At 39.9% G+C, this 12,984-nt stretch overlaps 1 protein-coding gene across 12 annotated transcripts in view; it reads left to right on the forward strand.

Annotated features, from left to right (window-relative positions):
* GRIP1 (glutamate receptor interacting protein 1) overlaps nucleotides 1-12,984 on the forward strand; it is a 331,823-nt gene that overhangs the window by 304,570 nt on the left and 14,269 nt on the right. For all 12 annotated transcript variants that reach the window (XM_048302708.1, XM_048302713.1, XM_048302715.1 and 9 more), the window contains 5 exons: nucleotides 4,475-4,619; nucleotides 5,660-5,799; nucleotides 5,967-6,155; nucleotides 9,163-9,316; nucleotides 11,893-12,093. In XM_048302708.1, coding sequence (XP_048158665.1) covers nucleotides 4,475-4,619; nucleotides 5,660-5,799; nucleotides 5,967-6,155; nucleotides 9,163-9,316; nucleotides 11,893-12,093 — 829 coding nt within the window. The remainder of the gene's footprint in view (nucleotides 1-4,474; nucleotides 4,620-5,659; nucleotides 5,800-5,966; nucleotides 6,156-9,162; nucleotides 9,317-11,892; nucleotides 12,094-12,984) is intronic.

Here is a 12,984-nt window from a genome sequence, read left to right on the forward strand (position 1 = left end):
TTGATCTGTTTCTTATCAGAGTATTGGGATTTTCTCTGCTTTTAAGATTGGAATCATGGTTAGCAAAGCATGGATCCCTAGGCCTCAGTTCTCCAGCAAAATGGTGTAGTGCATGCTTTGTCCATAAACTTTAAAATTTGACTTGAGTACAACTGTTCACATGCTTAAACATGCTGTGCTGGATGTCTGGTGGAGGAGCCATGTCTGATCAGCCCAGTGGAATAATGGACCTGCTATAATTTTGTACACCTACACCCATTAATCGTTTTGTGTCTTCCCCATTATGGATTCCATAAGAGCAGAATTTCTACCTGGAGATAATAAAGTGAGTTCTGTTACGCATTGTAGTGGCAAAGGAAGTAAGACGGTTATTACTGCTGGTGTTTATATTACAGCGTTACACAAAAGCACAAACTGAAGATGTACTTCTTTTCAGCTCTATACAGTCTCACAGCAAAAAGGCACAGCCTGCCACACTTTATTATTTGAAATTAAGTGCAACTGTTGAAGTGGTGTTTAGAATTGCACTAGAAGGCTCTTTTCCTTTTTCCTCCTCCCTCCTAATTGCTTTTGAAAGCAAACAAAGTATCTTCTCAGTATTATAGTACAAAGCAAAGACAGCTGCATTTAGTACCTTGTGCAAATTGTTGCTGTAATTGAAATGTGGATTTCAGTCTCCACCCATGGAAAGTAAGATCTTTGCTCTCTTAGGTATTGCACACCATGGTACTGGTACAGATTTTAGTCTCAGTGGGATTCCTATACCACAGTTTTCTTTTACACACTCACTTTGCTTATTTTATAGTTACATCATATATCTATATCAAGATTCTCACACAACTACAGTGTTTTATCCGACATGATTTGTGTAATTGAACAGATTCAAATGTACCTAGACAGCTACTCAGAAACCTACAGAAAAAAAATTCTTTATACAAATTGTTCTTGTAACAGCTGACTAAGTGTCAAAGCGTAAATGGAAGTATTTATAGGAGATTTCAGGTACTTTGAAATTTAAAATGAGTAAGTGTCTCCTGAAATGTTAAAGAAAAAATATTTAGGAAACGGTGGCATAACAGTACCAAAGGTGTAACAAAAAGTATATCTCAGTTAAAATAATTTTTTGTGTATTTGCCATTAATTTAGTTATGAAAGGGTTTTTTTCTCACAAAGGAAAAAATGTGCTGCTGAAACTCAACAGAGGAGAATAATAAATTCCCTGAGAAAATAAAAGCCTGATGCTAATTGACAAGTAGGAATGGAGAACTCCCAAAATATTTTGTAAATCACAGAATAAGATTAAGATTTAAACTTTTTTTTATTTTTCATTGCATGCTTTTTTGAGGAAGGTCAGGCAAGGAGTATGGGTCTCAGAGCTGTGTTCCTCTGAGCCACCATGCAGCTGAGGCCACAGCAGGATGATGTATGTCAGGTGCTCCCCAGACCCTGCTGCTCTTTGCCCTTTTTGTATTGGTCAGATGTTATTCTGACGAGCAAGAGGTCAGTGGGCAGAGCAGAGGCACTGCAGCACGGAGGATCTACTTTCATTAAATGTGGTTTCCAAGAATTACCCACAATTGCATCACAAGAAAAGAAAGATGGAAAATCTCAAAAATGAGATGCATAACCATTATACTTCAGTTAGATCTTCTCCCCAGACGGAGGTATGTTTCCAGCAGTTTTTCTCTTGCCTTTTCTTCTTGCCAGCTTCGCAAACTGAGGGCAATTTTAAATCCTGACTAACTTAATGGCTACCTCCCATTCTTGAATATCAGCATTCTTTGCTTTCATGGCAGAACTGGCCTTCCTGGTGAATTCAGGCCACATGCATGCCCTGGTCTTGGATAGGTCGTGTTGCTGCTGCCTGGGAAGCACTAAAAAAAGAGAACAGCATAACATTCTACCATTACTGTTCTGACCTACAGCTAACCAGAGAATAGACATAATGGATCAGTCTTCTTTCCAGTTATTCACTGAGATCTATAGACTTCCAACTCTTATGTGGCAGGGCTGCTGATGATTATAGCTTCTTATTCACTTTGTGTTTATAGCAGAGAAATGTCAGTATTGTGTCAACTCTTAGCAAGTGCTGGATATTGCATTTTCAATTAGCTTGGTGGGTTACTTTCCATCCTTCAGTTGAAGTCTTGTACCATCTGTGCCACAGCTGCATAAACAGTACCAGCATTAGATCTCAGGGGATTTGTGGTTGTTCCATAAGTGCTTTAAGCAAGCAAAGCTGCCATTGTGCCATACGGTATCATACAGTCAGCCCAGGACAGCTGTGCAGTGGCAGCTTGCATGCTAGCCCACTGTATGCCAGACAGGAGCTTCCAGTGCCATCTTGGGAGTTGGGTGCTTCTGGAAAGAGCACGTCACTTAAAGTGCAGTCGATGTGAACTGTGCCAAAACACTGATGGCAATGCCTCAAGTAGGCAAGAAAATCTCAGTATTCTTTGCTGAATAAACACCACTAATTCTTCTCTCCTTTGATTCTCTGTGTGTAGCATTTTTTGTACATGGATAACAAGGAGGAAATAGGACAGAGCAGGGTGGGGAAGGAACTAAAGATCTAAATTTTCTGAAAATTGAGAAGAAGCAAAATAGCTTCAAAGTTATTAGTGTTCCTCCCACTCTGCTTGAAGTACCATGTTCAGTATTAGAAGAAGGCAACTCTTTGAACTTTTGCTAGTGATGCAGGTGGGTTTTTTTTTCCTTTTTAAGCTTTTCCACCTACAGGAACAGAAATGGTAACGTTTGAATTTTCTAACTTGTCTTAGTTAGTTTTAGTAACATTCATGAATGTGCATTCTAGACATTTTCCACATTCACTGAACTGTTCAAAATGTCATTACCCACAGATTTAGGAAAATTTGCCTACCAGACCAGTCATCCTGGCTAAATACCAACATCAGAACATGAGCTAGAAAGCATTCGTTACTTTGATTTGAGGAGAAATCTAGCATTTTAAATTTTAAAATATTACTTCACAACTCAAAGATGGTGCAGTTGATTGCTCTGTTGCTGTGGTTAGGGTTTTTTAATAGTATGTAAAGAGCATTATATAAATACAGGCACGTTTCTTGTTGGTGCAACACCTATTTAGTATTGTTTGAGGAAATACATTGTATTTAAGTTTACTCAGTGATGGATTCTTTTCCAGTTGTGATAATTGTTTGGTGAGATAAAATTTCAAAATCATGCAAATTACTCCATGCAATATAATGAAATAATATCTAATGGACTTATTATTCAATTTAGTTGATAATTCAGTATTCAGAAGATATTTTCGATTCTGTTACAAAAAGCTTAAAACACGTCCATCAAAAACAGGGATTCTTTTACTAATACAGCTGCTCATCTTATAATGACTTTTGACTTTTCCCAGAATTCTTTTAAGGAAGTTTGCGTTTAAAACTTTTGAATTACCTTTAATTTTAAACACCTTCCTTTCAGTTCAAGAAACAGATGAGTATCAGTATTTATACCATAGGAGTAACTTGCCTTTTCTCTAATAATGTGATGCTGTGGCAAATAAAGACCTGGTCTTTATTTCTTTAAAAGCCTCCTGGTCTGCAATTGGCAGAGCTTGGCCAGCAGGTCAAAGGATGTGATCCTTCTCTCCTGCTCAACACTGTCGAGAGATTTCTGGAGTGCTGGGTCCAGTCCATGGGCTCCCCAGTACAAGACAGACATGGACACATAGTGGATGAGGTCCAGCAAAGGGTCACAGAGGTAATGAAGAAGCCAGAGCATCTCTCCTCTGAGAAAAGGCTGGGGCATATGGGACCACTCAGCCTGGAGAAGACAAGGCTCAAAGGGGGAATCTCATTAGGGTGTACAAATATCTGAAGGGAGGATGGAAAGCAGACGGAGCCAGGCTCTCCTCAGTGGTACCCAGTGGCAGGACCAGAGGTAATGAACACAAACTGAAACACACAAGGTTCTGTTAGAGTGTCAGGAAACACTTCTTTACTTTGAGAGTGACCAAACGCTGGCATAGGTTGTACAGAGAGCTCGTGGAGTTTCTGCCTGTGGAGATACTTAAAAGCCACCTGGATACAATCCTGGGCAAACGGCTGTAGTTGGCCCTGCTTGTCCCAGGAGGTGGGACAAGGTGGCATCCAGAGATCCCTTTCAACTTCAGTCAGTCTGTGATCCTGTAACAAAATAGCCTTAAGTTATACTTCAATAGGAAAGAAGATCCGAAGGTTTTAAAGAGAGTAAAATTTAGTCTTAACAGAGTAAGGGGAGTTTTTCTGTTGACTTGTGTCTAGATTTTGGCAATAAAAAATTGCACAATAGGTAATTTATTTTTTTAAAAAATAATCCAGTAGAACATGATTAAGAATTGTATCGGAAATGTTATCCTTTGAAAATATTGTTTGATTACCAGTCACTAGACTGAATATGCTATTTTTTTCATTCCCTCTTTCATAAGAAACCAATTGCATCCCCTTGGCATTTATTGCAGATGAACAGGAGAGCTCTGGAGCAATTATTTATACTGTTGAACTCAAGCGCTATGGTGGGCCTCTTGGAATTACAATCTCTGGTACTGAAGAACCCTTTGATCCCATAATAATTTCCAGCCTTACGAAAGGAGGATTAGCTGAAAGGTAAGTTGGAAAGCAAATTATTTTTAAATGTTCTCTCTGTCAAGATAGAGATTCATTTTGTTTACCTAAAAACCCTAATTTTCATGGTTTAGCAATTAATTTTTTAATAATTCTCCAAATCTGAGTTTATAATCTTTTTGCTGTTGTGTTTTTGATCATTGCCAAGCTCCAGGAGCATGAGCAGGATGTACATACTATACAAGGCAGAGGATTGTGGTCCTTATTATAAATCACCAAGGAAAAGCTGATCAATCAAACTGCTCAGTCACAGGAACATTTTAGCAGCCTTTTAAAGCCAATAGCCCTGTATAGTACAGTAAGTAAAGAAAGCACTTCATGTGTCCAAGTTTATCTGAACTTATCATATACTTATCTGCCACTGCATCTGTATGGGCACTCAGATACACCACAGAAAGCCTTACCAGAGGAGCAGAAATGCTCCTCCTGGTAAGTGATAGAGAATAATGAAAATGGTCAGGATTTTTGTCACCTGTTATTTCTCAGATTGGTTGAGTCATTGAGACTTGTACCTTTGGTGGTGGTTTCAGAGAGAACTTACAGCACACAAAACTCAATACTGTGCACAGCCAGAAGCAACAGTGCATTTGCACAAAAATACTTTGTTTTGTTTTCCTGATTAACCCATCCTGAAGGCCAGGCTTTTGAAATAGCTGGTTGGTTGCTCACACTGCTTTTATTTACTTTGTGAGACTTCTAGAAACATGACTCATTTCAGGACTTACTGAGCTGTCTGAGATTGCTCTTGAACAGGTGGGCTGCAGTGAATATCATCCACAGGTGATTAACTCAACTGTCACAGTAACACAGAAATCCACCTCTTCATGCCTCAGCTCTGCTGTTGTCACTACAACAAAGGTGACTTGCTTTAAGCATTTCTAGCAAAATAATTATTCTGTGACACAGCAATAACAGCAAAATAAAGGAAGGGAGATGAGACTTTCATGCTCCAAAACGCAAAGAAATTGCCTTTGTTGCCTTTTATGCTCTCTTCTCAATGTTTTACTTCTCTCTTATTGTAGGACTGGGGCAATTCACATAGGAGACAGAATCCTAGCAATAAATAGTAGCAGTCTGAAAGGAAAACCTTTGAGTGAAGCCATTCATTTATTACAGATGGCAGGAGAAACTGTCACCTTGAAAATCAAGAAGCAAACAGATGGTGAGTGTGGCCAAGGGTACCATTCACGGTTCTTAATGCATGTGTTATTGCAGATTAACAAGCATTTAGGCCATCCATGGAAAAGCTTTGTGTCAGGAGTAAAAACCAGATTCTCAGAACTGCAGTAAAGCAAGGATCAACACCTTTTTTTATGTAATCCTATTCAGCTACCAGTCCCAAGAAATTTTCTGTGCCTGTGGGTCACGTGAGTGAACTGAGCGATGCTGAAGATGAAAGCTCTGCTGCACAGAAATCTGGCAAGCTCTCGGACATCTACTCCACTACAGTCCCAAGTGTTGACAGTGCAGTAGAGTCATGGGATGGCTCTGGTATTGATACCAGCTTTGGAAATCAAGGTACTGTCAAAAATACAATCAGCATTTAAAGCAGGAATTATTGCCTTCATGGCTGACCTTCCTTTGCCCTAAGGAGAACTTTTTACCTGTACTGACTTTTAACCCTGTACTTTATAATGTGCTGCTGTCTCATTATGACCACACACCTTGGCAGGCAGCATGATTTCTTGCACTTGGCTGGCCTCAGATTCATTCTTTCATGAGGATGTGATGTGTTACAAAGCATTTATCAATACATTAACAGGCTTTTGTTAGCTTTACTGACATCTGAATAGCTTGGTCCATAGCTCATCCACAACTAAATGAGTTTATCCTTCAAGTACAGATCAATGCAAGGCACAGAACACTCTGGAGATGTTCATGAGTTTGATGCCCATATGCATTAATTTTTAAATGACAACAGATTTATTATAAACTACTGAAGGGCAACATTAGTCATTGCCTATGATTGGTAAATCTCTTGCTTCTTCCTCATTCCTGCAGTATTAATCTAACTTTCAGCTGTCAAAAACAGTCATTTTATTTACAGACATGATTTTCCATAAAGATAATTTTTTCACCTCTGACTATTGTTTTATATAGGATTTTCAAATAATCTCAATTTGTAACATTTTTTTTTAGGCAGTGAGGGATATAGACATTTTTTAATATTCTTGATAACAAGAAAAATAACTTACACACAACGTTGGTGTTTTATTTAACTCTTTTAAAAATGTTTCTTTCCGTAGTAAAGCATGTATTCCCATTACCTGGCAGCTATCTGAACAGATAGATCCTTACCTCAAATAGTTTTATCACTGGAGTTAGAATTTGGATTAATTTGACCCCTTTTCTTAACTGTGTTGGTCAGTTTATCAAAATAAGTTATATTAGATTTTCCTCTGATGTTTTTAAGTTCTAAGGAGAAGTGTTGCTAAAAAAGTGCCAGAGTGGTAATTCTCATTTTCTGGATGAATTGATAATGTTTGGAGCAAATTGTTCAGCTGTGGAAAGGACTGAGGCCCAGAATGTTTTCCAAAGTCCTGATGATTCAGATGCCATGCCAAAGCTGAACCAGTATCTCAAAGCAGATTTTTTTTTTAACTTCCTTAAAGAAATCAGCCCAGACTTGGCTGATTACATGGCACCTCTGCTAAACAGCCTGAGTGTAAACAGATTTGTGCCTTTATCCCTTGCTGTGATGGTGGCCCCCATTTCTATTAAAGTTCATTCTGTCTTGACCCATCAAGCTAACTTTGGCTTTTCTCCAAACTTTTCTTGGCAATAAGCACAGGCTAAGCAAGTTGAGGAGTTGGGGGATGTTTCTGGAGCACCAGATAATGCTTTATCCTATTAATTACCAATTTAATGCTGGTGAGCTGTCTTTTCTCTCCTTGAATTAATACCCCATTTTGTACCTTTGTCTTATGAGTCTGTTTTACTAATCCAGAGCCTTCACCACACAGCAGTGGCATCTTCCCAACCAATACCTTTCCTAGAATCTGGGAGTATGTTAATGTCTGCCAATTTGCTGGAAGATGCTCACAGCTCTGTTGTTACAGAGCTAGTTACAGGCTTTGAGGGAGACAGGTCTAGACTGATTTATGGAAGCAAATTACCCTCTTTAGAGGGGTGGCAGCAGTGATAATTGTTAATCATCAACAAAATAGTGCTTCCTAATCTGATATGCACATCAAAAAATACCAACTATAGAGCTAGAAAAGGAATGTATCCAGGTGAAGTCTATTACATATATATTTTATATATATATATAATATATTCTGTATCTCAGTTCTACCATGATGGATTTTGCTTACTAGATCAGCATCAGCTTGTGACCCGTTGATCCATGTGTTCTTCTTGATAACATCACTTGGAAACTGCTTCCTACTTGGAATTCAAATTACACCTAGTTTCAGTTAAAGAAGTACTATTGAAGTAATACCTGCTTTGTTAGTATGATAAAATAATGTACTAGTTTGAAAACAAACCAGTGGGAGGCACCAAGTCAGAATAACAATTTAATGGAAATTAAAGAAAAAGGGAAAAAAAAAGTAAAAGAAAACACTGTCAAACTGACAGAGTCAAGGTACAACCTGACACCCTGTTAGGCACGGTGGTGGTAGCAGTCTGGTAGAAGGGTGGCTGCAGTCCTCTGAAGCAGTGATCCTGTAGTAAAACAGTCTGCTCTTCCTCAGGAAGTCCAGTGGTGGCTGTGTAGCTCCTGTCCTCTGGAAATCCAGTGAGAAGCCGTTCCCTCTGGTGGTCAGAGTCCCAGATTATATCCACGATGGGATGCTTGGTTCCTCCCTCTGGGTGGAGCATCTCACAATGGGGTAATGAGTCATGAGGCAAAGTGTTGATTAGGCTCATTAACAGAAGATAGTCCGGAGGGAGTTATCTCTGAGTCAGGCGGCAGGACAATGATGGGCAATTAACAGAAAGATAGTCTGGGGGGAGGAGGCAAGGAAACACTGCCCCACCTGATTTCAACGGCTCCTGAGGATGGTAATAGAATACACTGCAACCCAGGACAAATAAAAAACCCAGAAATAAACTCTGTAGGTATAAAAGCCATCTGATGCCACTTATACAGCCTTGAGACACTTAGAAATGGGTGATAGAGATGGTGTATATTGGTCCTGGGAATGTGTGCCCATTATGAGACAGGCCTCCCCTGAGCTCTCAGAGCCCTAGTGAAAGGGCACGTGAAAAGCCAAGTTCATGGGGATTTTTAATGCATCTTTGCAAACTTTTTTCAATACATCTGAAGCAGTTTCCTAATAACTTAGCTTTAAGTTTGGGCATGTTGCATATGACCATGTTAACACATATTTAACATATCCATATCACATGTGATTCATTGATTCATTCACTACATAATCTAGGTCAAATAGTCTGCCTACAACAGGAAAAAAAAAAGCCAACAATGATGAATCCAACAGTTCTTGAGAACCCAGTTTCAGAGGTGTGCTTTCTTGTCCTTTCAGCATATGCATTGCTGTAAATTAGTAATTCATCTTTTTAGGACACACCTATCAGGCTTCAGGATACAACTTCAATACCTATGAATGGAGGAGTCCCAAGCAGGCCAGTTTGTCCCCTCCAAGCAAACCACGGAACCACCCATTTCATGAGACAGGGCTGAGTGATGACGAATGGGATCGACCTGCAGCAAGCACGTAAGTTCCCATATGAGTTTCTGTTCTCTGATTTGCAGCTGCAGCAGTGTCTCAAAAATGAACACTTACTAGCTTGAATGAAATTATGTTTTTCTAATGAAGCTATAGCAGCTTTTCCTTTAAATATGAGATACAGTATACTTCATGGAACTTTTTGGGGTGGATTAGTGATCTTTATGGAGGATTATGATACCAAAACCAAGACATATGTTTATTTTGAGTTACTTCAGCCAATAAAACACAGCATTTATCCCTTAAGAATAAACAAACAAAAAAATTAGGGCATTTCCCTGGGCAAGTTTCAGAAAAAACGTTATCTGTTTTCCACTTCATAAAAATAAACCTACGGATATTATGGCTAAAGACAACTGGCGTGTTAATCTTTTGTCTTCAATGAAAATTCATTTTGGTTTGGGCAAAGAAGCACAAATTACAGTCTTCTTCCATAAATACTTGAGACATCCACATTCAGTAGGAGTGATTCAGTAGGAGTAAAAAGTGATCCAGGTACAAATGTCTTGTTCAAACCTATGGTAGTTTGCCATGCAGTTATTCCTTCTCTCCTGAGAAGTAAATCTCCTTTTCAGTTAATTTCTCTGTGGACAAAAGAACTTCTTGAGAAAAAAATTTTTACTTCACAATTCTTGGAGATAGTGAAGGACACAAAAATCTCTTCTGTTCTAAGTTTTCTTTTCTTTTGGAACTGTGTTAAGATCCAGTTTTAACATTCTTAGAGATGCCTCTGCCCGAATTAAGGTGCAAACGAGACCATATGCCAGTGACAATAGCAAGGGTTTTGTTGTATAGTAAATATGAGAGAAAGAGAGAAGAAAAGGGGAAAGAAAGAAATAGAAAATAGGTGGGGGGATGAGGGGTGACAGAGACAGAATAAAAGAATATCACTGCTCCTTGGGTCCCACTGGTGCCTTGACGATCCTCTCCAGCTGGTCTCTTGGTGGTGAAGGTCCCCGAGAAGGCAGAGAGTCCCATGGGTTTCTATGCTCAGGCTGGGTGGGCATGTCCGGCCATGTCCCCCTGGGGTGGGGGTCAGTCTCTCACAGCAGACTCTGGGTCTGTTGCACCACGTGCAGCCCTGTGGGGCCAAGCCTCTCACGGGAATGTCCCATGGATGTGGCCTGTGGGGTTGGGGGTTCCACAGCTGGGCCGGTTTGTGTAACGGAGGATGGGTGTTTATTGCCTCTCACCAGAGGTTGCACCATGCACCCAAAACCTCCTCCTTCCCCCTACTCAGCTGGGGGGAGTCTGTGTAAACCTGGCTTCTGTGAGCTGGGCTCTCCCCCCGCCCCAAACTCAGCCAGGGATAGTTGCAGCTGGTGGCTTTGGCCTTTTGTGGATGCATACCTTTCCCTCAGCCTGAGGTGATTGAACAATGGGTTTCCTTTAATCTAATCAGCAGTTCTATTTACAGTCCAAAGTTCTTCAAGGAGGTTTCTGTGGCTGTAGCTTTATATCAGTGTTTGAGGCATAAACTATTTTCAGTCTCTGACAAACTGTTAGTGGATCCACTGCAGAGCCTTGGGTAATTTCTGCCAATGAACTGTTCTTCTTCAGATGTGGGTAGACAGGCGTCACCGTTAAAGAGATTTCTGTGCTCTTTGTACCCACCCTCAGGACCTGCAGACATGCATGTCCTTCATGAGAACACACTTTCTTGGCGTACCAGCACACTGAGCCTGAAATCCCAGTCTGTGAAAAATTCAAGTTTAGTACTAAAGAAAACCTTCCTGGTGCCTGTATAAACATACTGGATAAGGAAATCTATAAGGTCCAGTCTGTTACCTTTGAAATACAAATCAAGGCAAAATTTAGATGATGCTTTCAGAATTTGAATGACAGACCCTCTGATACAGCCCATGGCTTTGTGGTGTTTTGTCTGGAGACAAGCCTGGCAGGATGACAGCTAAGATATGGCAAGTGTGAACTCTCAGTCTGTATCCAGCTCCTTTGGTCCCCACTGCAGAAGCACACTGGCAGTTTTCATAGGCTAGTAGTGGGCAATGTTTAATAAAGGAAATTAGATAGTTTTCTTCATACTGCCCATTATAGGTAGCTTAGTATCTTTAGTTTAACAGGGCCTTTATCCACAGTTACAGCCCATATTTTGTTTCTCAAATGAGATGCAGCCACAGATTCCTACTGTTTTGCTGCTATGTAAGTAATGGGCTGAAAAAGTTGATGAGCAATGAATCGGGGAGCTGAATTGTAAAATATAGAATCTGGTAAATGAAAAGCATGTGTTCTATTACCATTTTAATGCACTGTTCAGCAGAAAGTATGCACATTAGAGTCTTGTTCTGCTTGTCAATGTGACTTACACCTGAGAGATTCAGTACAAATTAAAATAATGATTACTTTAATGCTCTCTCTGTAAAATGGATGGTGCCACATATGATGGTGTTCCTGTCCCGAGTGCTGGAGTATTTGAGGAGGGTATGTCTGTTTTTCAAGCCTGTTAGAGGGATCCCCAGAAAAACACCTCTTCCCTTGTAGTTCTAGCTAAACAACTTCTTGTCTAGCCCTAGAAAGTAATTTTTTCTTACCTTTATTTTGTTTAGCACAGCTTCCAAGAATATGTGGCAACAGAAGGAGACTGAGACATTGGGAGAGAATCAAGAAAACCATTTAAAGCAAACATCTGTAGAAAGATCAGGTGAAGAGAGCATCAGGAGCGTGAAGAAAGAGGGAAAGATGTGGAAAGGTGCCTCTGGAGGGCAAAGGAAAGGTGGGGGACAGCTGGAAGAGTGGAATACTTCCAGGTAGGAAACCAAAAAGTGCACAGAAGTGAGATCCAGCGGGGCTGAGGCAGAGGTGGGGGCGGAGGGTGTGAGAGGACAGGGAAAGAAAGGAAAGACAGCTGAAATGAGAAAAACAGGGTAAAAGCAGAAAACACAACATTAACTTGCTGTTGATTGACAAGGAGATTTCAGTGGGCAAGCAAATGAAACCAGAGAGCTTAAACCACTCTGTAGCCTGGTGTCTACCTATCACTGGCAGGTAGGACAAGTCTGTTACAGTTCCTGCTCCAGAGAAAATGTTTTATACATTAAAAGAATGCTTACAGGAATGAGTCTGCCAGATCCAAGAACCTCCTGATGAAAAAAACTAAAAAAGACAAAGATTTTATCTCTCATATGGCAATAAGAACCAAATCATAGACACCAATGTCTTCATTATCTGTCCTACTGCCTTTCCTTCAGACTTTTTATGCATCTGAATTTCTGATGGCTCTTTGAGTGAATAAGCTTCAGAAAACCACATATGTTCATTATAGGTCAAACAATATTTCATATGACTTAAAATCAATCTCTCGGGTTTCAGATAAAAAAGACATCTAGATAAGAAGTTATTTTGGTACCTTTTTTGGTGCAGTAGCTCAGCTACAAATTACTCGTGTGACTGTAATGAAGATGCAAAAGTTGAGATTTCACACATCGGGAGACAAGACTCAGAGAAAGAGTAAAAGAGGAGAGGAGAGCTGAAAAAGAAATTGCTTTAACTAAGTCCAGACATAGAGGCATCACGATTTTAAATTTCACAGAAGTCTGAGAAGAAATGGACCTCCAGTTCTAGGAAATCCAGGTTTTGCTGTCGCAGACAATTGCCTCAAATTATCCTGTTCATTAGCTTAAGTTCCATTTGATATCATT

This window comes from Corvus hawaiiensis, chromosome 4 (assembly GCF_020740725.1).
Source record: "Corvus hawaiiensis isolate bCorHaw1 chromosome 4, bCorHaw1.pri.cur, whole genome shotgun sequence".
Taxonomy (NCBI): domain Eukaryota; kingdom Metazoa; phylum Chordata; class Aves; order Passeriformes; family Corvidae; genus Corvus; species Corvus hawaiiensis.